The sequence below is a fragment of the Anabrus simplex genome, chromosome 2 (assembly GCF_040414725.1).
Source record: "Anabrus simplex isolate iqAnaSimp1 chromosome 2, ASM4041472v1, whole genome shotgun sequence".
Classification (NCBI taxonomy): Eukaryota; Metazoa; Arthropoda; class Insecta; order Orthoptera; family Tettigoniidae; genus Anabrus; species Anabrus simplex.
The window spans coordinates 974,927,883-974,953,383 of record NC_090266.1 but is presented as its reverse complement, the minus strand read 5'-3'; the positions used below and the strand labels follow the sequence as shown (position 1 = coordinate 974,953,383).

General features: G+C 39.9%; 1 protein-coding gene across 5 annotated transcripts in view; it reads right to left on the bottom strand.

Annotated features, from left to right (window-relative positions):
* The window catches only part of LOC136863230 (E3 ubiquitin-protein ligase RNF34), a 349,689-nt gene that overhangs the window by 187,645 nt on the left and 136,543 nt on the right, over positions 1–25,501 (bottom strand). For 3 of the 5 annotated variants that reach the window (XM_068226351.1, XM_067139600.2, XM_067139601.2), the window contains exon 3: positions 16,632–16,817. The exons of the other annotated variants lie outside the window; for them this stretch is intronic. In XM_068226351.1, coding sequence (XP_068082452.1) covers positions 16,632–16,817 — 186 coding nt within the window. The remainder of the gene's footprint in view (positions 1–16,631; positions 16,818–25,501) is intronic. 5 annotated transcript variants of the gene reach the window in all.

Genomic DNA, 25,501 nt, shown 5'->3' with positions numbered 1-25,501 from the left:
AGAATTGGGAAGGAAGCCACCATGACCTTAATTAAAGTACAGCCCCAGTATTTGCCTGGTGTGAAAATGGGAAACTATGGAGAACCATCTTCAGGGCTGCCCATGGTGGAACTGCAAGCTACTACCTTCTGTAGAAAATGGTTTTATTTGCAAGAAATGTTTTATTGTTGGTATAAAGTACTTTCATTACACTTTCTATTCAGGGTACACATCACACAAATGAATACTGCAGAAAAGGTGATTAAGGCACAAACAAGCCTTGCACCATGATTAGAGACAGTTCGCTACATGGAATGTGAAGTCCATGGAATGAGAGCATAATGAAATTGGATTTTCAAAGCGGTCATAGACATACCATGTCTTGTACCACACATTTTTCTACATTTTTGTAAACCTTGGAGAAGACTACTGATTGTGTACAAAGGCTTGAATGCGAAGAATATTGCTTCTTCCGCGAATATTGCGGTTCTCGATCAATCAATTAATCAATCAATCAACACTGATCTGCATTTAGGGCAGTCGCCCAGGTGGCAGATTCCCTATCTGTTATTTTCATAGCCTTTTCCTAAATGATTTCAAAGAAATTGGAAATTTATTGAACATCTCCCTTGGTAAGTTATTCCAATCCCTAACTCCCCTTCCTATCAATGAATATTTGCCCTAGTTTGCCCTCTTGAATTCCAACTTTATCTTCATATTGTGATCTTTCCTACTTTTATAAACGCCACTCAAACTTATTTGTCTACTAATGTCATTCCACGCAATCCCTCCGCTGACAACTCGGAACATACCACTTATTACAAGTGATGAAATTCATTTTTCATCCGTATTGAAAGCGTCATAAAATGTATATAGGAAAATATTTAATATTTATTTCCACCTATTCAATACAATACAAGATGTTGGCATTTAAGTTAAACCATTTTTTATTTTTATTTTTTTAATGTGAGACATATTTTGCCTCTTACTGTGAGGCATCTTCAGTCACTATCAAAACCTTTTATTTTTGTCAGACAACAGGTTGAAATTATTCTCAAATGTGTTTGATAATGATTGTAGGTGAGATAAAAATTTTACAGTTATTGTAAAAATGTTCATGAATAACTAAAAATCTAATATAATGATGAAATCATGTGTAATTCACTTGATGAATAGGACGTCATTTGATGGTAAAGTGGCAAGAAAATGGCTTGAAGCCTTAGTCAATACCAGATATAGAAAACATAGTGGAAAGCGTATAAAAACATTACTGTGAAGATATACAATACATTCAAATGATATTTAAAAAACTAGTAGATTCTTAGGTAGTACACATAAAGATGGAGGTGTCATAATTATGAGTGACAGTTGATGGCTTAAAGCCGTAGTCAATGTTTGAAGTATAAGTAAAATAACATGCTAATATATAATGAATAAATATGAAATAAATTACATTGTTGAATATAAAATGTAAAGGAAAAACATTCCAATTTTGCTGGGCAAATATTATTTATTGTTAGCGTATGTTTGCCTGCGAGGTTTAATGGTCGACAGTTCATAGGTAGTATAAAGATTTGATCGGTGAGATTGTGTTGACACGAAGTTTCTAGTTAACTTAAATTTATTTTAAGACATCAAAGTAAGTTTGTAGAGATAATGATGAGCTGTTATTCTCTACGTTGGTATAATCTGGACGCGAAGGTTGAATGGCTGTTGTTTTCTTCATCTGATTACAATTACAGTGTTAATCATTTCAGAACCAACCAAACACAACAATAATTCAACAGTCCCATCAAACTTCCACAATATCTTCAATAATATAAATTTCCACTATCAATGTTTTGAAAATATATATTGTCATCAGATGAAGAAAACAACAGCCATTCAACCTTCGTGTCATAATCATACCAACGTGAAGATTAACACTGTAATTGTCGTCAGATGAAGAAAACAACAGCCATTCAACCTTCGCGTCAAAATCATACCAACGTAAAGAATAACAGCTCATCATTATCTCTACAAACTTACTTTGATGTCTTAAAATAAATTTAAGCTAACTACAAACTTCGTGTCAACATAATCTCGCTGATCAAATCTATATACAACCTATGAACTGTTGACCATTAAACCTCACGGGCAAATATATGCTAACGTTAAATAATATTTGCCCAGCAAAATTGGAATGTTTTTCCTTTACATTTTATATTCAACAATGTAATTTATTTCATATTTATTCATTATATATTAGCATGTTATTTACTTATACTTCAAACATTGACTACGGCTTTAAGCCATCAACTGTCACTCATAATTATATGACATCTCCATCTTTATGTGTATTCCCTAAGAATCTACTAGTTTTTTAAACATCATTTGAATGTATTGTATAACTTCACTGTAATGCTTTTATACGCTTTCCACTATGTTTTGGATGTCTGGTACTGACTAACGCTTCAAGCCATTTTCTTGCCACTGTACCATCAAATGACGTCCTATTCATCAAGTGAATTACACATGATTTCACCATTATATTAGATTTTTAGTTATTCATGAACATTTTTACAATAACTGTAAAATTTTTATCTCACCTACAATCATTATCAAACACATTTGAGGATAATTTCAACCTGTTGTCTGACAAAAATAAAAGGTTTTGATAGTGACTGAAGAAAAAAATAAAATGTTTTAACTTAAATGCCAACATCCTGTATTGTATTGAATAGGTGGAAATAAATATTAAATATTTTCCTATATACATTTTTTACATACCACTTAGTCGAGCAGCTCCTCTTCTTTCTCTCAATTCTTCCCAGCCCAAACTTTGCAAAATTTTTGTAACGCTACTCTTTTGTCGGAAATCACCCAGAACAAATCGAGCTGCTTTTCTTTGGAGTTTTTCCAGTTCCTGAATCAGGTAATCCTGGTGAGGGTCCCATACACTGGAACCATACTCTAGTTGGGGTCTTACCAGAGACTCATGTGCCCTCTCCTTTACATCCTTACTACAACCCCTAAACACCCTCATAACCATGTGCAGAGATCTGTACCCTTTATTTACAATCCCATTTATGTGATTACCCCAATTAAGATCTTTCCTTATATTAACCCCTAGATACTTACAATGATCCCCAAAAGGAACCTTCACCCCATCAACGCAGTAATTAAAACTGAGAGGACTTTTCCTATTTGTGAAACTCACAACCTGACTTTTAACCCCGTTTATCAACATACCATTGTCTGCTGTCCATCTCACAACATTTTCGAGGTCACATTGCAGTTCCTCACAGTCTTGTAACTTATTTGTAACTTATAACAGATTATGGACCAATACAAAATCATAGAAGATTATGATAAATTGTTTCCATACAAGGAAACCGTAAACATCAACAGGCTGGATGAGTTCCATAGCGCTCTTTGGAATCTTTTCAAATATTTATTTTCTTTTAACTCTTGCCATTTTAATGTCATTCTCTATCAAAGATAAGCACACTTGTACCATGTACATCGAGAAAATTTACATTTCTTTTATCCATTATTGAAAAATAAGTTTAGTCTAATTTCCCAGATTTAGAGGCACCAACACAGAGATTTGTGACTTGGACTGAGCTTTTCTTAATCCTTGGGCCAAAAATGCCATTTTTTCTTGCAAAAATATAAGAAACCACTGGTAAGAGATGTCCATTTGCTGATATAGGCTGCACGGTATAACAATGCATTAATGCGTCGAGTGATTGTGCCTCGCCTAATACAATCTTGTTCCCAGATTCGTGTAATGTCCTGCCAAAATAGAATTCAGAAATGAACCCTGATTGGTCCATGTTAAAAACACTACAGAGGCCACGTTTGCCTATTTTGTCTTTTGCACCACTCATAAATGTATCCAAAATTGCAACAATACTGTTGAAATCTGTTGTGTATCGTTTCATGAAAAACATTGTAATTTTTCTTGACATAATATTACAAGACCGTGTAAATTTTTCCATGCACAAACTTGAAGCTTTGAAAGAAGGAAAATGTACCCATTCAGCTGCTTGGTGTAACCATCTTTTAAAATCATTATCATGGACGATTTTGTGTGCGATCTTTGAATTCTCTAACTCTTGCAATGTTTTTTGGATGATTTACAGGATATTGTGATTTTTTGTAACTTCTCCCAGTACCTGTTTTTCCCACCTATAAATATGTGATGGTTTTTTATCTGTCAAAGAGTGAGTATAACAGATTTCAAAGTTCTCTGTTTACATCATTTCACCAGTAATCAATGCTTTTTTTTTTTTTGTAGGGAATATCAAAAAATTTCCATTTCTTTTCCGGCACGCTGTCTTTAACATCTTCACCATCACTTTCCATAGCATTAAGGAAATCACTTTAATATTCACTGGTGTCATCATCGTTAGTATAATCAGGATCAAGAAAATGCATTGAATCTTCTGTAATTACATCAATGGACACGTTCTTAGCACGTATAAGTCCTGAAAAATACAGTAAATAATTATTTAACATCAGGTCTTGCCTCTCGTTTTCATTAAGCCAATTCCTGCTATGCCCGCCTGTAGACGGGCCGACGTGGCCGGTCCACCAGTGCTACACCCGTCTATAGACAGTGCGTGAGAATTTTTTTTTTTTTTAGTTTCCCGCTTCACTTTCGAGTGCGAATTTGATCTCTGACATGTTCTGCCATCTGTTGGGCATTATGTAAAGCAAATTGATCAGAGATTATAGCTTCGGGAAGTAACTTACAGAGCTTTTTGTAGACGTCTGTGGAGTTCATCTGTGACATAAACAAACATGGCGGAACAACAATTTAGTTGCTCTTGCAGCTATGTTATTTCGGATCACAGAATCTCTTGGTTATTAACCACAGCGGAATGTGATGATGGAGATAATCATTTTAAAGGAATTGTTAAGCGATTTTGAAAGTGAGAGTGATAGAGAGAGTGCCGAAAATATTGTATGTGAGACAGAAACAGAGCCTCCTCCTAAACGAAAGAAGTAAAAGACGGTGAGTACAAAAGCTATTTTATCGCTTATTTCGTAGTGGATGGATTACTTTTCTTCACCAGAGTTTCAGGTAACTGTGACAGGCTCTGAGGACCAAGTAGTGTTTGATGACAGCCGAAAATCATTGACTTTTTAGAAACTTTTGTGCCAGTGGAGTTGGTGCAGATAGTTGAACAAATCGGCATCACAAATAACCAGTAGAAAACATTTAACTATCACCACATTCCAGGTTTGTAAAGTATTTTAAAATATCAACTTATATACTGTAATTTCTGCAAGCTATTGAAAATATGAAATGAATAAACGGTGAGTAATGTAACCTTTAATACGGGTTACACAAAACAAGTACTAAACACAATAAAGGAGGGAAGTAAGAGGAACTACACACTATCAGAAAACACTATACACTCAGAGAAACATCAGCTGGCCTACGCGGATCTCAGCTAACAACAACATAATACGAAATATCAGTAGGGCCAACTAGTGGATAATAAACCAAGAAAGTGGAAACAGGAAGGACCTACCAAGGGCATGGGCATGGCTTAGATTGCAGATTCCGAAATAAATCGCCGTGATCCTTAAATTTGAAAAATATTATTTACAAGTGAAATTTTACAAATACATTCCGAACAAAATCCACCAACTTACAACTTACGAACTATAAGCTCCGTGATACACATATCTTAGAGGTTCTTTGATAATGGGCTGCAAGTTAGTAGGTTAAAAGCAACGTAAAAAGCAATTAGAATTTACAGTGAAGTGAACGTATTCTCCTAAACTCTAGCGTACATCAAGTGACACTGAACTACCAGAGGCAAACCCCAAGGTAAATGTATTAAATTACAATCTACATATTTAGTGAAATAAGAAATGGGAATGCCTCGAAAACAAACAGGGAACCCCAGCAGAAAAGCTAAGGCGTCGTAAATAATAAATTGGGCGAATCTAGGTTAGGCTAGAGCAGACTCCTATACGAAAAAGCAACCGAACATTACGGAAATTTTAACCGGAACGGAAAGAAAGAGTGCTTACCCGAAGGTGCGCCATCCCGGAAGCGAGGCGTCGCACACGACGCAGACCAACACAGACTAAAGGCAGATCAGGCCAAGACAAGACCGAAATATCACGAACGCTGCCTCGCTCACTATATATAGAAAACCCTGGCCTTGGAGTAGCCAATCAGAATGCATGAGTCCGCCCATCCCCTCTTAGGTTCACAAATCACAATTCTTACTCCCGTCGCGAACTTTAACTAACATTCTCGAATACACACATTCGCGAATCTTCCATTTCCAGAATAGTTAGAAAATTCCTTCTAGAACACATACCCCACAAAAGGCAACACACCCTGTTCAACAATTTATGTAACAAAAGTTTCTTGATACTTCCAGTAAATATAGAATTGAATACTACTATTTACAAATATTACACAGTACAGGTTAGGTCATTACCAATAAAACATAATATCATACTTTACAAATAAAGTCTTCAAAAACACTTCCCACTTCCACTATATTGTTCACCCGTGACAAGTAAAATAAGTATAAATACCTAGAGGGGTGCCACCTGTAAAACAATTACAGGAATATATAACTATATAGAGCAATGAGTAACGGTCGGTAATGAGGCGATGGTCATCAGGCTGACGAAGCTCCAGACTTACTTTATAACCTTACCTGTTCAAAATTAGATGTCTGTATCATGCCAGGTTCATCCTCACTCCACTGATAAAAAGATTTACTGCAAGTTTAATTCCATGATTTTACTCCCAAAATAATAAAAAATATATAATAAATAACACAATAATCATCACTTGATGAAACCCACTCCTGATTGCCGTCCACAAAGGCAACTTGCAAACAACTACGACCAACATAAATCATTACTTGACAAGACCTACTCGTTTGTCGTTTACAAAGGCAAATGTACACACTACTACCAACAACAAAATCATTACTTGACGAGACCTACTCGTTTGTCGTATACAAAGGTAAATGTACACACTACTACCACCAACAAAATCATTACTTTCATTAGATATACATTTCTTAACATACCTCCAGGTAAGAGTCCCACTACACTCTCCACTGTTACAGAACAAAAATCGTATTCTGGTAAAGAAAAGTATGACGACTTTCTCTACGTACGGATGCAACCTTTTTTACGAAGAGCATCCCTAACCTTATTTACACACTTCTTCATCGACGTCTTGAGTCCTTCCTGACTGCCGCACAGGTTAGTGTAACGCCTCACGTTTCTCCAAATGAAACTGCATACTTGGCCGCCGATTTCCTTCACCAAGAATTAGCTCTGTGCACAACCACACATCCATTACCGAATGTAGATTCGGTACGCATCACCACATCCACTGTACATTATCTCGTAGAAGAATTATAGTCTAATTATTATACAGAGTTGGAATTACAAATAAACACTTAGTAGCGTCTTTTACATAACGACCAACAGAAATTCGTAGCATCAGCGATATTAAGCGTGCTCACTCCGTAGGTCAAATATACTTAAGAACAATAGAGCATCGCCTAGGACTCTGCGCAAAGAAGCTCCCGCGCGCCAGTCCGAGTGAGAAACACACAGAATCAAGAACACAAACACAATCAGAAACAGAATCAGAGTCATAATGAATTGCCGCACACGCGTACATTCTTATATAGGCTTGCTGCACGTGGTTATAGCGTCCTGAAAAGTTTACTAGTAGCAACGCTCTCACAGGCACATCTTCACGCGTCACTCAGTCAACCCAACCTCGCTTAAAACAAAGCCCTCGTATTGGCTATCGTGCGTCTGATGTGACATCGAACGTCCACTCACGTACATCCACATTGATCCACTCCAATCTTCAGCCTATACTACCTGGCCATACACCGTGTTTCCAAGCCACTTTCTTGCAACACATTCAACTGACTTCAACCGTCCTTCCCGATATAGTCGCTGTTTTCCTGGTTGCACAATCCTTGCCGCTACGCCATATTTACAGACTCTTACCCAAACTGAAATTTATACAAAATATAATGATGCACATATTCAATATTCCCTAACTACACATTCTTCTTATAATATTACATTTTTATATTCTAAATAAACAAAATTACATGATTTTCATGATTACAAATTATTTTACGAAATTTCCTAACCTAAAATTTGGGGATCGTACTTTCGTACGGTTACAATACTTCTAAGAATTTACATGTATTAGTTGCCTACAGATTTTAGGAAATAATATTATTTTGGGCTCTTTACTTTGTATAAATACAATGCATGAATTGGCACATAAGTGTAATTTTGTTTTCTCTCAAAATAATATTGAACATAAGTGTAGGATTTTCCATTTGCATTTAGATTTATAAACAACCAACATTTATAAACATTTTAAGCTAATCACCCCACTGATAAGTTAAAAATTGAGGCTTGTACAAATTTTTTTACATACGAATGAAAAAACTCAGCACTGAGGTACCAAACAGTCAATTGGTAACTTAGCACTTAAAAGGTTAAATGAACATGCGCAGAAAACTTACTGTAGGCCTAAATCTCAAAAGCAAGATCAGCCGCTGCTTTGTTTATTGCAGTTGCTGGTCTTCTTCAGCAAATGATTCCATTAGGCTTTGAACAACATTCCAGCCATTAATAGACAGTAGGATGTGATCGTTTGTTGTGTTATCTGTTCACTGTTAAAAACAATCATAAGTAAACAGTAATGTCACATAACTGCTTACATATACACTGACTTAGCAAATGTCATGGGATAGTCAACTAATAGCGTGTGGGGCCTCCTCTGGCCCTGCGAACTGCAGTGAGACGCCGTGGAAGTGAGCCGACAAGTCCCTGGTAGTCCTCTGGATGCAGCTGACACCAAATCGTTTGCAGATCGGCCGCCAATTCTGGTCTGTTCGTGGGTGCAGGATCCATGGCACGGAGCCTGCGTACCAGGACATCCCAGATATGCTCGATAGGGTTCATATCGGGGCTCCTGGGTGGCCATGGCAGTCGTTGGACCTCCGCTGCATATTCTTGGAACCATTACCAGGCAACAAGGGAGCGATGTCGTGGCACGTTATCATCCTGAAACACCGGTGAACCGTCTGGGCACTGGAAGGCCAAAAATGAGTGGAGATGGTCTCCGAGCAGCTCAACATACCGCGTACCATTCAAAGTCTCTTCCCGAACAACTAGGGGGCCCATTCCATACCAGAAAGATGTACCCCAAACTGTAACAGAGACACCAGCGCCCTGGACCACACCTTCGAGGCAGGCGGGATCCATCGCTTCATGTGGTCTGCACCATACACGGTGCCTCCCATCAGCATGGTGCAGTTGAAAACGTGATTCGTCCGACCATATCATGTTACGCCATTGTTCCAGTGTCCATCCCTGGTGACTGGCGATAAATGCGCTTCGTCGTGCCCGATGACGTTGGGTTAACAGTGGCACCTGTGTGCGGCGCCGGCTCCCATACCCCCATAGAACCCATGTTCCTATGGATTGTCCACTGGGAGACGTGTCTAGCATGGACTGTGTTGAATTGAGCCGTGATTTGTTGCATGGTTGCCCGCCTGTCACTATTGACAATCCGTCTCAGATGTCGCCGGTCACGGTCATCGAGGGTGGCTGGACGGCCGGTCGTTCGTCTGTTGTGGATGGTAACACCCGCATTCATCCATTCACGATACACGCTGGGCACGGTTGATCGTGTGAAGCCAAATTCCCGCACCACTTCCGAAATCACACTTCCTATCCGTCGGGCACTGACCACCATACCCCATTCGAACGGTGTCAGCTAACGACGACGTTCCACGTTACACCTGTCACATGCACAGCCACTGCTCCCAAAGTCTCCTATACAACTGCCGCTGGCACAGGGGGCGTGTGGTGCGCAGACAACACACCCGCGCATCAATGCTCCGTTATACCATGACATTTGCTCAGTCAGTGTACGAGGACGGTTTGAAAAGTTCTCGGAATCACCGCTAGATGTCAGTGCTAGAGCAACGAGGTTCCCGCGCAATAATCATACATCCTTTGTGAGTGAACACGTGGCGCGTCAGTGCTCTAGCTGCAGGAGTGTGGCAGTGACGACTCTTTGTTGTTGTTCCCGCATAGTGATTTGTGACAATGAAAAAAACTGAGATTCGAGCAGTGATTAAATACTTTGTAAAGAAAGCTATGAAAGCAAAGGAAATTCATGCTGACTTTCAGAACACACTGGGGAACTCTGCTCCTTCATTTTCAACTGTTGCCAAGTGGACCAGCGCGTTTAAATTTGGTCGCGAGAGCTTGGATGATGATCCGCGTAGTGGACGGCCAAAAAGTGTTACAAACCCAGAATTTATCTCAAAAGTGCATAAAATGGTCATGGAGGATTGTCGACTGAAAGTGCAGGAGATTGCTGAAGCTGTAGGGATGTCTTCTGAATGGGTATATTATATTTTAACTGAAGAATTGGGTTTGAAAAAATTATCCGCAAGATGGGTGCCGCGGCTCTTGACATTGGACAATAAACGCACCAGATCGGAAATGTCCGAACAAAGTCTGGCCCGTTTTCAGTGCAACCAACAAAATTTTTTGCGCCGGTTTGTGACTACGGATGAAACTTGGGTCCACTACTATACCCCAGAGACAAAACAGCAGTCAAAGCAGTGGAAACATGCTGATTCACCACCACCAAAGAAAGCAAAGGCAGTGCGTACGGCCGGAAAGGTCATGGCCTCAGTTTTCTGGGATGCAAAAAGGCATTCTGGTGATAGATTATCTTCCTACTGGCCAAACAATTACGGGGCAATACTATGCAAACCTCCTAGACCAACTACAGGAAGAGATACGCGAAACAAGGCCTGGTTTGGCAAGGAAAAAGGTCATCTTTCATCAGGCCAATGCTCCGCCATACACAAGTGTTATTGCCATGGCAAAACTTCATGAACTGGGGTACGAATTGTTGCCACATCCATCTTATTCACCTGATTTGGCACCATCAGACTTTCATCTATTCTCCAAGCTGAAAATTTTCCTCGGTGGACGGAGATTTTATACAAGGGAAGAACTGACAGCCGAATTGGAGAGGTATTTTGCAGGCCTGGAATAATCTCATTTTCGAGATGGGATCAAGGCATTGGAACATCGCTGGACCAAATGCATTAGTCTACAGGGAGGCTATGTTGAAAAACAAAAGCAGTTCCACCGAGGAAAGATACTTAATTCTAGTACATTCCGAGAACTTTGCAAAGCACCTACGTACATTGTATATAGAACATTTATATCAAACTTAAGACTCATTGCAATTAAACACACTCAGTTCATCTCACATGGTCAAAAAGATTGGCTGTTTCATGAATACTGCAATGAGGGCCACGCGGTCCTGTTCGCCCCATGGAGTGACAGCGATTGCCGAGGCTAGGGAAATAATGTGTGGATTCGACAAATTTGACCATTTTCGGTCCCTTAGTTGGTCCGTATTGACGAAGTTCATATAATATACTACGGGTGATGGTTTGGTCCACCCTGTCAATATATTAGAAACTGATACAGGACAGACCAAACCATCACCCATAGTATAAGTGACATGTGTGCGAGAGAGAAGGAGTGAGAGTATGACACATGAAGTGGCCAGCCGTCCTGCCTCTACTTGCTTCCTGCCGCTCACTCCTGTCCATGCGGTGCTTGAATGAGCAAACTCTAACACTCCAAAACAGGTGTTAAATATACGACTGGGCATCTAATTTCAATATGGCTGAATAAAACATTCCTACTGAAGTTGTCGTACCAAATCTCAATCAGATCGGAGACTTACAGATGGGTTTCCTTGTTAGTGTCACTCGCGGAAACTCAACATTCCGTAAAACTCTACATCTGCATTAGTTTCTTCTTTTCCGCAGGGAAAACATACTGTAATACATAACTTTTCTGATGACAAAAGACTTGTACGAGCAAATTCGTACCTACCCTCAGGTAGCATCTTTATAAAATCATTAGGATATCATTACAATACAGAGCTGGTAGTGAAATAATTAAAATCATTAGGATATCATGATCATGATTTTAATTATTTCACTACCAGCTCTGTATTGTAGCCTACTTTCTGTTCTATCCTCTGTCTCAACTCGATTGTGTTTTTTCTCTTAGCCATTTTGTAACATTCCACGTTTTTTCACACTAGTTTTAAGCCTATTTTCATTTTATAAATATAAATGTTGATTCTTAGGGTGCCATATATGTTAAGGACACTAGGTTCAGGGCCCTGACCTAACTTTAGGCTAAGATTTATTTTTGGCTGATGATGCTTATGACTGTTAAGCGAAACATGTCCCATCTTACAACGCCTGTTGTAATGTTTATTTCCTAAATATAGGAAAGATAAGTATTGGAAAGGTGGTGTTAACTATTATTCTTGTTTTAATGTTCATATGTAGGTTTCTTAGCCGGCACAGGCTTATTGATGGACCCGCCGTCGAGCTCGTTCCTTTGCGGCGTAGGTCAAAGGAGCAGCTGCCGCCTTGGGCGCAGCGATCTTCTGGGAAGGTGTTCTAGTTGAAAATGAGGAACCTGGGGGAGACTGTGATATCATGTGCTATCATGCTGAAGTTTAGTGTCTTGGCCGGTGCATTCGGAAAATTAAACATACGGCGCGCTTCTTGGTAGGAAAGACCATCCGGGGGTCTTGATCTGGATCTTCTCACTCAGATAGGTCGGACAGTTCCGATCTCGAGGAGAATGAAGACCAGAGCAGTTTGTGCACTTGTACGGAGTTGTACACTCCCCGCGCCGTGAGCTACTCTTCCACATGTACCACACACAGACTGATTCGAGCAACGAGATACCATGTGTCCGAATCACTGACATTGATAGCATCGCATGGGAGGCGGGATGTACGGCCTCACATCACAATGATAGGTTGTTACCCTGACTTTCTCTGGCAACACTGACAATTTGAAACAGACTATGAACACACCCGTGGCAACGTCTTCACCGTTGACTTTGCGTGTGATACGCCGGACGTGTGTCACGCCACGGTGCTTCATGTCTTCCATCAATTCATCATCTGTGTTCAGAACGAGATCATGGAGGAAAATAACTCCACGGACCAGATTCAAGGTTTTGTGCTCTTCCACTCTGACAGGGATTTCACGAAAGTGGTTGCACTTAAGCAACCAATCTGCTTGGAGCGCAGTGCTCATCTTCAGAAGCAAATCACCATTGCACATTTTCTTAAGATCCTCAATTTCACTGTATACACCTTCGATGTGTCGACTTAAGAGAATCGATATGACCATCTTGAAATCGTGCCCATCGGTTCTGGTAGCAACCAGGAACCTAGGGAAGCCAGAACCCAGACTAATATGCTGTGCTTGTTCCCAAGGGGTTGCCCCACTTAGAGAATCAAAAGTTAAAGAATTGGGTGGCGAACTACCCGTGGAGGCAGGCGGAAGTTGTTTTGACGCAATGCCCGAAATCATCCTCCCCGAATGCCACCCACTCCGATCAGAGATCTCTGTAGCTGAACCAAGCAACCAAGGCAATACTCGTAGCTGGTACTGTCCGGGGTCCGATGTTGGACGATGCCTAATGCGGGAGGACTGAGGCAATGAGCTCTAGGACTCCCTTCCTCCAGTCACCCGCAATAGCATGTACCCCATAGCGTGAACAGAGCACTACACATAGGTAAATATAAGTAATTAATAAGAATATGTCCTTCTGGCATTCGGCTGTGTGGGGACCTGTGTTGTCAGGCGGATACTACTGCAAGGGTACATGACACTCCCACCCGCCGCTTCCTGGGTGATTACTGACATGGGCTTTTGAGCGTAGTCGCACACGTAGGAGGTCCATCTCTGAGCAGCACGCACATCAAAAATTTGGAATAGGTCTACCATTAATCCTAAAAAAACAATAAAAAAATTAAAGAGGGGATCATGGCCACATGACCCTTTTAATCGCCTTCTATGACAGGCAGGGATTACCAGTGAATGTATTCAGCCCCTCCCATCCACAGGACGTCCAGCACATGATATCCAACCGCAACCCATGGCCGCGCCTAGGTTGCCCCTTTTAGTCGCCTCTTACGACAGGCAGGGGATACCAAGGGTGTATTCTACATGTGCGTCCCCCCCCCCCCTGCAGGGGGTAATGGAGCTTGTGGAAGAAAAGGTAGAACTGACTGGGTCAGCATAAATGATGCTTCTGGATATGTTAGGAGTTAATGATGTTCAGGTAAGGAGAGATAACAACAAAGGGATAGGATATTATAAGGGCCATTAAAAAAAGAAACGAGCCGGAGACTATCGAATGAAAACCACTGAAAGAATCGTAATGCAATTACCTGTGGAAGAAGGTACGGTCCCTATAAGAGCGCTGAGGTCCTAAACTCGCCGCTGGAGGGACATGGGTGCACACCACGTGACGAAAGAATGAGCATGCGCACCCACTGATCATCCACTGCACCTAGTCATACTGACAACAGTGAAATGGAGGCTTCAGAAGAAGAGCAAGGGGGTGTAGAGCATTTCCTGACAGCAGGAGTGAGGGGAATGAAAATTCATCGAAGAATGGCACAAGTGTACGTAGAACACTGCATATACACTGCATGTGTTAAGGCATGTCACAAGCAATTCAAAGAAGGACGAATGTCGTTGGCCAATAATGCACGGTCTGGAATGCCACACCGCATTATCGATGCCATTGTCCAGCATGTGGATGCCCTCATTATGCGAGACCGGCGAGTTATCGTAGCAGCCATTGCCGGAGAGGTCAGAGCGAGTGTTGCAATTGTTCACGTCATCATTAAGGATGGACTGAAATTTCGTTAAAAGTGTGCCCAATGGGTGCTTCACGGAATTCAACCACCATAGGAAGTATGTTGCATGGACCTCTCTCTTGAACACCTTCTGTGCTATGCCAAGGAAGGGGATGAGTTCCTGTCATGAGTGGTCGCTGGAGATGAGACCTGGTGTTATCACTTCGAACCCGAGTCAAAGCAACAGAGTCTCCAGTGGAAGCATGCAGGGTCACCGCAACAAAAAAATCCAAGGTAGGCTAAAGAAGGCTCTGAGAGGCAAACAATTTACCTCGGATGACGATGTCAAGCAGTACTTTCGGGACTGGTTCACAACACAGCCCCAGGAATTTTAAAGGACGGCCATTCACCGCCTTGTATCACAGTGGGACAAGTGCCTCAACAGTGCTGGGCAATACTTTCGAAATAATCACACAAATTTTCATTTTACAGCCTCCAGTTCATCTCTTTTTGAATGGCCTTTATATATAGTGTTCTTAAATGTAAATAAATACTTTAGAAAATTATTATTACTGGGCTAATGACCTCAGATGTTAGGCCCCTTTAAACAGCAAGCATCATCATCATCATCATCATCATCATCATCATCATCATCATCATCAAGAAAATTATCAATATAGTGAATTTTGAAAATACAGCATATTTAAACAATGAGTTCACAGGTGTTAAAATAGAAAGGGCGAAAAAAGAGTGGCCAGATTGTTTATTAGGAAATCCATAGCATGCAACACAGTTTCTCAGACATGCAAAAGAACAAATGATGTAGATATTTTTGGTGGTTGAAGAAACATCTCTGTATATTCATCACATGAGGGAACAGACGAGGATGAAATGGACAAGTTTTTTGAATCACTAAGTGATGTACTAAGAGTGAACAGCAAGGACAGTGTAGTGTTAATGGGTGAGTTTGGTGCAAAAATTGGAGGTACGACCCGAGGATATGAGAATGTAATAAGAAAAATTGGGGAAGATATGGAAGATAACAGGAAAAGGAAGCATCTATTAGACTCCTGTGCTAGTACTGGATTAGTGGCTACTAATTCATTCTTCAAGCACATGGCTATTCACCACTACACATGTGATGGTAGATTCTTATATTGGACTTTGAATTCAAGAAATCTATTATGAATGTAGTAGTAATCTGTGGATTTTCCAATGATACAGACCACTATCTGATCTGATCTGAAAGCCGCCATTCCAAATTCAAACATAAAATAATTTTGATATTCTGAATATATCGCAAAGAAGGAGATATGAATTGATTCCCCAAAGAATAAATAACAGCCCGTGAACAGCAATTAGTCAGTGAGTGCCATCTGTTAATGAAATAGTGAAATATTTCAACCAGCGCACCAACATGACCTAGGTCGTGTTTGGCGGTCAGCGAGTTAAATTGGTTCTGGAACATGTCAAAACTTTAATACTGAATATGCATAAGCTTTGAATGAGCCAAATATTGCCTTCTAGAATTTGTCTTAAACTTCTTTTTTAATCAAAGACATGAATTGAAATTTCAAAGGGTATTGGGTCAAGTTGAAATAACCCAATTTCTTGAATTACCCGTTCCAAAGTGACCAAATCCTATCATGCGTAGGGCTGATGACAACAAATGTCCCATGTCAGTAAGATAAAACATATGAAAAAAAGATCCTTATAATATCATAAGAGCTATTGCAAACCATCACTCAAAGTTTAATAAAAACAACTTCAATAGCAATCTAAAAAACTGAGATCAGTACACACAAAATTTGCAGGAAGAACAATTTGCCTTACATAGTACAAAGCAAGGTAGTTGCTGGACCATCTACTGTGTGTTAGTACATGTGGTAGTGAAAATATATGTACTCACTTTCAAATCCAGACTTCTAAATAGCAGCTTGGAAGCAACTCTGGGATGACGCTTTTGAATATGTTTAGACATACCTCCAGAATCAAGCCACATCACAACCGAAATGAAACAATATGGACAATTCAATTTCTTGCTCCTAGGCATCCTAAAAATGGCCCGCATTTGTTTTTCATTATACAACAGTACCTGAAATATGGACAGTAACTTTTAAAGCCAGAAACAGAAAAACAAGGAGATAGGAACATTACATTACTCATCACTCACTAATTTGACAGTCCTGGAAAAAAAAAAAAAAAAAAAAAAAAAAAAATGAAAAGACATAACAAATACCAACCGTATGGAGGAAAATTAGCAAAGATGTAAGTCTTAACCAAGAATATTATATAACTGCATATGTAATTACATTCTCTGTGGATTTTGATGCATATGGGTCATTCCATATGAAACCTAAAAAAACCTTTAATACAAACTACTACTTCTTAAAAATTCCAAAATTACTTCCTAGGTTCAATCTCATGAAGCAATGGAAACCTGCACAGACAGACTTAAGCACTCCATAACGTGAGTACAACAAATCAATATTCAATGTAATTTTTTAAGACTTCCCTTAAATTTGAAATTAGACTTAAGGTATTACTCTTTCCATTCTAGGGCCGATGACCTTCGATGTTAGGCCCCCTTAAAACAACAAGCATCATCACTTTCCATTCTATCCTCTTAACCACATTAAAGTGTATATATGGGATACAAAACACTTTCAAGGTTGATAAAGGCATTAATACCAGCAAATTATCGAAATTTACTGTAATAAGACACTCCTATTTGAGACTGTCTGCAGTGACATACTACTGTAGCACAAAGTGTGAAAACTTTGTGATGCAATAATGCCCCTGGAAAAGCTGAACTGCCACTGCATCATTAGCCACGAGTTCATATTGTTTGTGTAGTGTACCTGTTGGTCAGCGCAGTAATGCTGTCTTTTCTTTTCCCGTGATGCATTCTGGGACTTGCCACACGAGTGAGCGAGGAGTCGTTCTGCAACTGTATTGCATACAGGATGGCAGCGTAGCATTACAAAAATGTTGCAAAGTTTGGGTTGTGAAGAATTGAGAGAAAGAAGAAGAGCTGCTCGACTAAGTGGTATGTTCCAAGCTGTCAGCGGAGAGATGGCGTGGAATGACATTAGTAGACGAATAAGTTTGAATGGCGTTTATAAAAGTAGGAAAGATCACAATATGAAGATAAAGTTGGAATTCAAGAGGACAAACTGGGGCAAATATTCATTTATAGGAAGGGGAGTTAGGGATTGGAATAACTTACCAAGGGAGATGTTCAATAAACTTCCAATTTCTTTGAAATCATTTAGGAAAAGGCTAGGAAAGCAACAGATAGGGAATCTGCCACCTGGGCGACTGCCCTAAATGCAGATCAGTATTGATTGATTGATTGATTGATTGATTGATTGATTGCAGCTACATCACCAGACTTAATGTATGACATTAGCCCAATTTAGGGGAGCAATGCCAAGTAGAAGAGGAAGTGGAAAGATGAATAACTTGTAATTAATTGGGTGTTAAAACCTTTCATTTTTCTTCTGTCGTGCATGTTTATTTTTGGTACTTCAAAAAGGCAAGGATGAGTATTTTACCATGAGGCCTATCTTTCACTTTTCTTCTGTCGTGCATGTTTATTTTTGGTACTTCAAAAAGGCAAGGATAAGTATTTCCCCATGAGGCCTATTTACCATTCTTCACTTGCATTTCTATGTAAGTCATGAATAATCATCTATCTATTTGGTGAGTAAAAAACCTTGAGAATATTTTACGCAAAATCTGGGGGATTCAACGCTTTTCCAAACTTTCTGCATATAGGAAGCCTTTCTTTATGATATATGATTTCAAAATGTCAGAAACATGTTTCCTCTAACATCTACTGCCAAGAGTGTGCAATTTCACAACCTGTAAAACATTAAAATTCAACAGTTTTCTTTATGAATTTGTAAGTCAAAATTATTTCTCATGATATCAACCTATATATCGTGGGATTACAATTTTAACCATTTTGTGTAGTTCTCTATGCATCGTCTGTGTAATTGCAGAGTGGAACATGATCTTATTGGTATCTGGATTTGTTTTCTTGTTTGATGTTTTGGTGATTTTAGTAATAGCTTATATTTTTCTGGAGTATCATTTTCTTTTAATGTTAGTTGGTTTTTAGGGTTATTACTTAATTTAAAGGTACTGTATTTCATGAAGTTATTAAGTGGTCCCTGCATGGAGCTAACAGCATGATTATTGACCATTATGGGATGTAAAAGTTCTATTGTAATGTGACTGTTAAAAGTCAGAACTGGTCAAAATTTTAATTAATAGTACTAATTGCTGGTGAAGCAGAACAATGATGTTTCTCTTATAGTAGTACTAATCACAAGTGTAATGTTGGTAAAAGGGGTGAATTGGTGTAATATTTAAAAAAGAAGTTTTTTGTGTGTGTTTTAAGTGAAAAATGTTATTTAATTTTGGTATTGTCATCATTCTGGGTAAACAAAGGAACATTTAAAGACTGAAGAATGTATGTGAATTATAAAATGTTAATTTGAAGAATATACTGAAAGTTTTTATTTATTTATTGTATGAAGAAGAATTACTGAACTAAATTGCATTATCATTTTATATTCTGTACATTAAGAATTGTAATTCTGAAATGAGTTTGAAAAATTTAAAAGGGTCTTTATTTTTGAGCCAGCCTATACTGAACGTGTAAATTTTTTATTGTGAAATTGCTGTGTTTCGTAAATCCAACTCTCTTGAACTTGCCCATATAAGGATGTGTATATTTATTGGGCGGAATAACGACCTTTCCCATTGGTGAATATGTAAATCTAGGGAAATTCCATGTTTTCATTGGCTACTTGTAATCGTACAATTTCATGTTTCGGGCTCCTCGTAAGAGCGAAGTCTACTGTCCGCGTCTTTGAATTAGGAACACTGAAGCGGGCGGATGCATCTTGCGTCTGTCCCTTTTAATTAATTTAAATTCATTCTTGTGTTTCGGCTTTTACTCATTTAACGTAACTTCCGTGGTAATGTAAAATTTTATTTTGTGTGTCTGAGTTTCCTCCAGATTTCCGTATTTACCAAAATTGAGCGTAAGTTGACTTAGCTGTTAAGCTAGTCCGCAACGTGTTGTTTTCGGAGGCAAACCTTACTATTAGGCTCAGTGTTAGGTAGTTAAAAGTAAATGTAACACTCTTTCTTGAATAGCGTATTGTACATCACATTAATTAATTTTTTTATTCTTTCGAGGATGTCTCCTTTCATTCTGTGAACGTAAAGTTAAATATGAACTCAAAGTCAAAGTTCATTTTGTGACCGAAGAACTTGGTAAGATAATGGGTTTTGTTTTGTAAGTCTATTTAAATATCCTTTGATTTAATCTGTTGTCAGCTACTCTGCCATTTATTTGTTATGTTTTATTTGAAATTGTATCTTTTCGTTTTATTATTATTATTATTATTATTGTACCGGGCGGTACACCTCCACGCCGCTAATTTAAAATTTGCGCCAGTTGAAACTCCTCTGCTGGAGGAAGTCTGAACTTTATATACGCTATTAATTCGCTACCTTCTCAAAAGATGTCACCACGTGGAAAATTTTGAGTTTTTGAACTGTGTCATTTTTGATGTGTTTTTGTTTTGCTTGAAGTAAGAAGTGTGAACTTTCTCTTCTAGAGGACACTACTGAAGATCAACAATAGTGCACCCTAGTGCGAAGTCAAAGAACTATTTTGTTGGAGAAATTTTTATTTCAAATGTTTGTCTTTGCTAAATTTTTTTCAGTTATTGTTTAAGTTGGCTGTATACCCCTCTCTTTCCCCTTGTTTTGCATTTAACCAATCCCGAATTTCTGTTATTAATTTCTGACCAATCGTAGGTATCTTCCCCCAACTTGAATATGTTGCTGTATCCTACCCAATAAAAAGTTTGTGGGAGGGTGTTTTCATTCCCCTGACACCTAGAACCTTCCGCGAGAGGATATAAACTGCTGATTTTTGGGTCTCCGGGCCACTTCTGTTCCATCTTTCAGTGTATTAAGTACATAGCAGGAGGCGGGAAGCGCCTCTTTCCTCGGCAGCGGTCAACAACAAGGTAATGGCCGATTAATAACTTCTTTCTTTGCTTGCTCAGCAGTTTAACTCTCGGGGCGGGTTCTAAGCGTTCCACCATGTAACCTTTTCCTAAATGTAACTACTCTTTTCATATATTCTCTTTTAAAGCTACATACTGGGATAGAGAGTGCTAACCCTCTCGAGCTCCCACTCATATTGTTTTGAGGTGAACTTATTTTTCTCAACCTATTCTCGTTAACGTTAAACAAATTGTTCTCTTCTTAAGTCACCTCTTTAGTATGGGATTAGCCCTGGTATTATCGGCCTAGTGCCAAGTAGGTCTTAATCAAAGTGTATTAGGAGTGCAAGTTCGCCTCCTCTCAAATTGTTACCTTAGAGGTCATTTAATTAACCTTCTTTTCATTTTATAGACCTCAGTAGATTGGGTATTTTACCCCTGTGTTTATGTCCGTTGAGGACAACTTGAAGGTGGAGTTTGGTGTGGCCTGGGAGAGGCTTAAATTTGAGAGCGAGTGGCTCTTTTGAAAATTGAGTGTTGTATGCCTCGTGGAGGCTTTTCAGTGTAATTTGGAGCTAGGGCTCCTAGGCATGAATGGGGTTTTCTGCCCCTCTGTTGAAACTTGTGTTTGGAGGTAAAACTGAGCTGATTGCCCAGGCATTGTATTTTCAGGGCTCGAAGCCCAAATCCTCTAAATATTGTAACTACCCTTTGACTTGCTACTTTGTACCTGCCATGCTTGTTATTTCTTTGTTTTTGAAAAGAAAATATAACCTGGTTAAATTTTAAATTAATTTTACTTTAGTAGCTTGAGACCCGTTCACCACCCCGCACCTTCTTTCACGCATAACTACCACAAAAACACGGTAACAAGTGGTAGCAGAGCGTGGTTGAATGGGTCTCAATTTAGCCCCTTTTGACGGCTAAACATTGTTTTGTTCCGAACTCTAACAATTTTCTCAGTTGCTGGAATTTTTTTTTATTTTTTCAAACTTGTTCTGTCATCATGCCCGGCCCTCGCGATGTTCTCCATCTTAACTATTTGCGCAAAGAGGAGTTAATCTATGAATTAACTATTAGAAATGTACAATCTGGAGGCACGGTTGCAGTAGACACAAACAAGCTTAGAGAGTCCCTAGATTTGCCCATTTCCATCCCCAATTTGGGAGAGAAAGAAATTGACGACTCTCTTTCCACGATCACGGAGAATATTACTGGGCTAGCTTCTGTAGTTAGTTTTTTTGATGAAAATGATCCTTCTCCTAATCAAATTAAGCGTGTGCAAGCTAGGCTGTTTCATTTTTCCAATAGAGTTAACGATCTGTTGTCTCTAAAGTTGAATGACGTTCAGAAGAAGGAAGCTAGTACGCTGCTTGAAAATATGTCTGAATTATCTAGCAAGGTCACTCAATTGTTAACAGGGGAGGTTCCTCCCAAAAGCGATCTACCCACCACAGTGAACGTAGGTAGCGAGGAAGAGCCTCATAAGGGAGAAGTTAATAGGAAAACCATCGCCGCTCAAACTATCTCTGCCCCATTGGACAACGAATCTGAACGCCGTGCATCGTTGAGTAACATCCGTTCTGAATTAACTTCCTTGCCATTGAAACCTTTACCTACTATGTCACCCGGGTTTAGCAGCTTGCCTCACCCATTGGCAATGTTGCTCAGAGGTATCTCTAAGTTTTCGGTTAATACCACCAGTGAAGTAATTTCATTTTTAAGATTTCTGGTTGAATTTCAGGATCATGCCCTTGTGTTTTCTCTTTCTCCATGTCAAATTTTGCAAATTATCTGTCCTTATGCAATTGGTATTCTTTCTGACAAATTAGTAAGAGCCATAGCCGAACAGTCATCTATTGAAGATTTTCATGCACACTTGCTTGCAAATTTTATTCCCGCCCGCGCGAGGTCTTCTCTGATTCAGAAGTACTATTATCGTGTACAGCGATTGGATGAGAACTTGGCTGATTTCATACAAGACATTAAGTTTTATACTAGGGTGTTTGCTCTTCACTTCCCTGAGGATCAAATTGTACAAGCTATTGTGGAAGGTATTTCACCATCTTATAGGTCATACTTGTGTTTCGCGGCGTGCCCGCAAACTTTCTCTGAACTTGAAGCGTTGGCCGTCTCAGCGGAAGGAGTTAGGTACGCCGATTCTTTGCGTGTGGCAAAAGAACCCCCTCCTTCGTTTAGTAATACTCGGCCTCCACCTCGCCGACCAGTCACACCCCGTAAATGTTATGCTTGCGGGTCGCCTGACCATCTTCGCAATAAATGTCCATTGGTCAAAACTAGTAGGGCAAATAATGGAGCTGGTTCAGCACAAGGCTGTTTTAAATGTGGGGCTTTCTCACATATCGCCAAGAATTGCCCAAACTCGAATAGCACCCCCTCCTGCTCAACTTCTGGTGCAAATTCTACCTATGCCAATAATAAAAAGTGACTAGTGGCTTCGGCTGAGTCGACTAATCCATCTTCCCGAGACTCAGCCCCTGGTAAACAGGTTGTAAATTCAGGGAACGAGCAATTTTCAAATTTATCTTTTGAAGGTCCCAAAGAGTGTCTTAGGATTGCGGCGGATTCCCCCGCACCGGTTCCTTTTCTTAAGATTGAGTTAAATAACGAGCCTATTACAGCTCTCTTAGATTCAGGCAGTGTTTGTTCGATTATTTCGGCTGAATGGTATTCTAAATTGAAATCTGTTTGTAAACTACCTGACTATGTCTCATCTCCTGTTCAATATGTTTCGGCTAATTCATCCCCATTAGAAATTCTAGGTTCCTTATTGGTCAAAATTCGTATTTTTAAATTCACTTGGAAAGTTAAATTGTTTGTGGCCAAGCTCTTGTCTTGCCCCATTATATTGGGAGCGGACTTTATTTTTCACACTGGTCTTGTGCTCGATCTTCAGAGTAGGTCTTGCACTTTCAAATTTGCCTCTAATTGTAGCATCCCTTTATTAAAGTGTAATTCTGCATCATGTTCTTCTATTTCGCCTACCCAGGATGAGATGTTGTTAGACCTTAGACATCTACCTGAGGAGCAGGCTGATAGTATTCGTAAGCTGTGTCAGTCGTTTCCAGAGGTGTTTTCTGATACTCTTGGTGTTACTGACCTGATAGAATACAAAATTGAGGTCACGGATTCGATTCCTGTCCGTTTTCCACCGTATAGGCTATCTCCACCTAAAATGAAGGCTCTGAAAGAAATTATCGATCAGATGTTGAAGGATGGTATTATTAGGCCCTCTAAGTCAGCGTATTCCTCGCCTATTTTTCTAGTCCCGAAACCCCAAGGGGGCTTCAGGCCTGTCATTGATTACAGGGCTCTCAATCGGAAGGTGGTGTTACAATCTGTGCCCCTTCCCGACCTTCATTCTTGTTTTTCATGGTTTCGTAAGGCCAAGTTCTTTACTATCTTGGACTTGAATCAGGCCTATAATCAAATTCCCCTTGCCGAAGAGTCTAAACACCTTACAGCGTTTGCCACGGACTGGAATTTATATGAATACAACCGCGTGCCTTTCGGGCTCCCCACGGGAGCAGCTGTACTCACTAGGCTGCTAGATAGGGTCTTCTCCGACATCAAATTTGAGTACTTATATCACTACTTGGATGATGTCGTCGTATTTTCAGAGACTTTTGAAGAGCATCTAGATCATCTGCGAGAAGTTCTCGATCGCCTTCGTAAAGCTGGGTTAACTGTTAAGTTGTCCAAGGTTGCCTTTGCTAAGCCCTCTATGTCTTTCCTAGGGCATATTGTGTCACCTGATGGTGTAGCAGTCGATCATTCTAGAACACAGGCCATCCGTGATTTTAAACCTCCCAAGGACATCAAAGGCATCGCCAGGTTTATTGGTATGGTGAATTTCTTCAGGAAGTTTATTCCTAACTTCGCTAATAGAGCGGCGCCCTTAAACCTTCTTCGTAGGAAAGGCATCAAATTCGAGTGGGGACCTTCTCAACAAGCCGCTTTTGAAGACCTTAAATTAGCTCTTTGTAATGCCCCTGTACTTGCTATGCCTGATTTCTCGAAGAAATTCATCGTCCAAACCGACGCATCGTCGTCAGCAGTAGCGGCAGTCCTTCTTCAAGAGACTGAACTAGGGAGGCGACCCATCGCCTATGCATCTAGGACCTTGTCGGCTCAAGAAGCCAAGTATTCCATATATGAGCTCGAAGGTTTGGCAGTCTTATTCGCCTTAGAGAAGTTCCATCTCTATCTGGAACATGTTAAATTCGACCTGGAGACAGATAATCAAGCCTTAAGCTGGGTCTTAGGTAGGCCGCGTCGTACTGGTCGTATAGCCCGTTGGGCCATCCGTATTTCTGCCTTCCAGTTTGATGTTAGACATATCAGAGGTACCGAAAATATTGTCGCTGATGGACTCAGCCGTATGTTTTCAAACGACGTCGAGACCCAAGAACCGGTCGACAGTTCATCACCTCCCGAGTCCATACTATCTGATGTTAATGCCATCTTAACGGATGCCCCCATGCTCTTTAGGGATATCGAGAAATACCAACATGAAGATCCGACGCTGGCTCCGATAATGGAAACCCTTTCTTCTGGGGAACATGTCGTCCCTTATGTTCTGAGGAATGGTGTTTTATGTTGCCCTTCGAGGCATGACAAGATGATGAAGGTTGTCGTTCCAGCTGTCCTTGTGCCTATGATCTTCAAATACTATCATGAGACCCCATTGGGGGGGCATCTGGGAATATTTAAAACTCGTGAA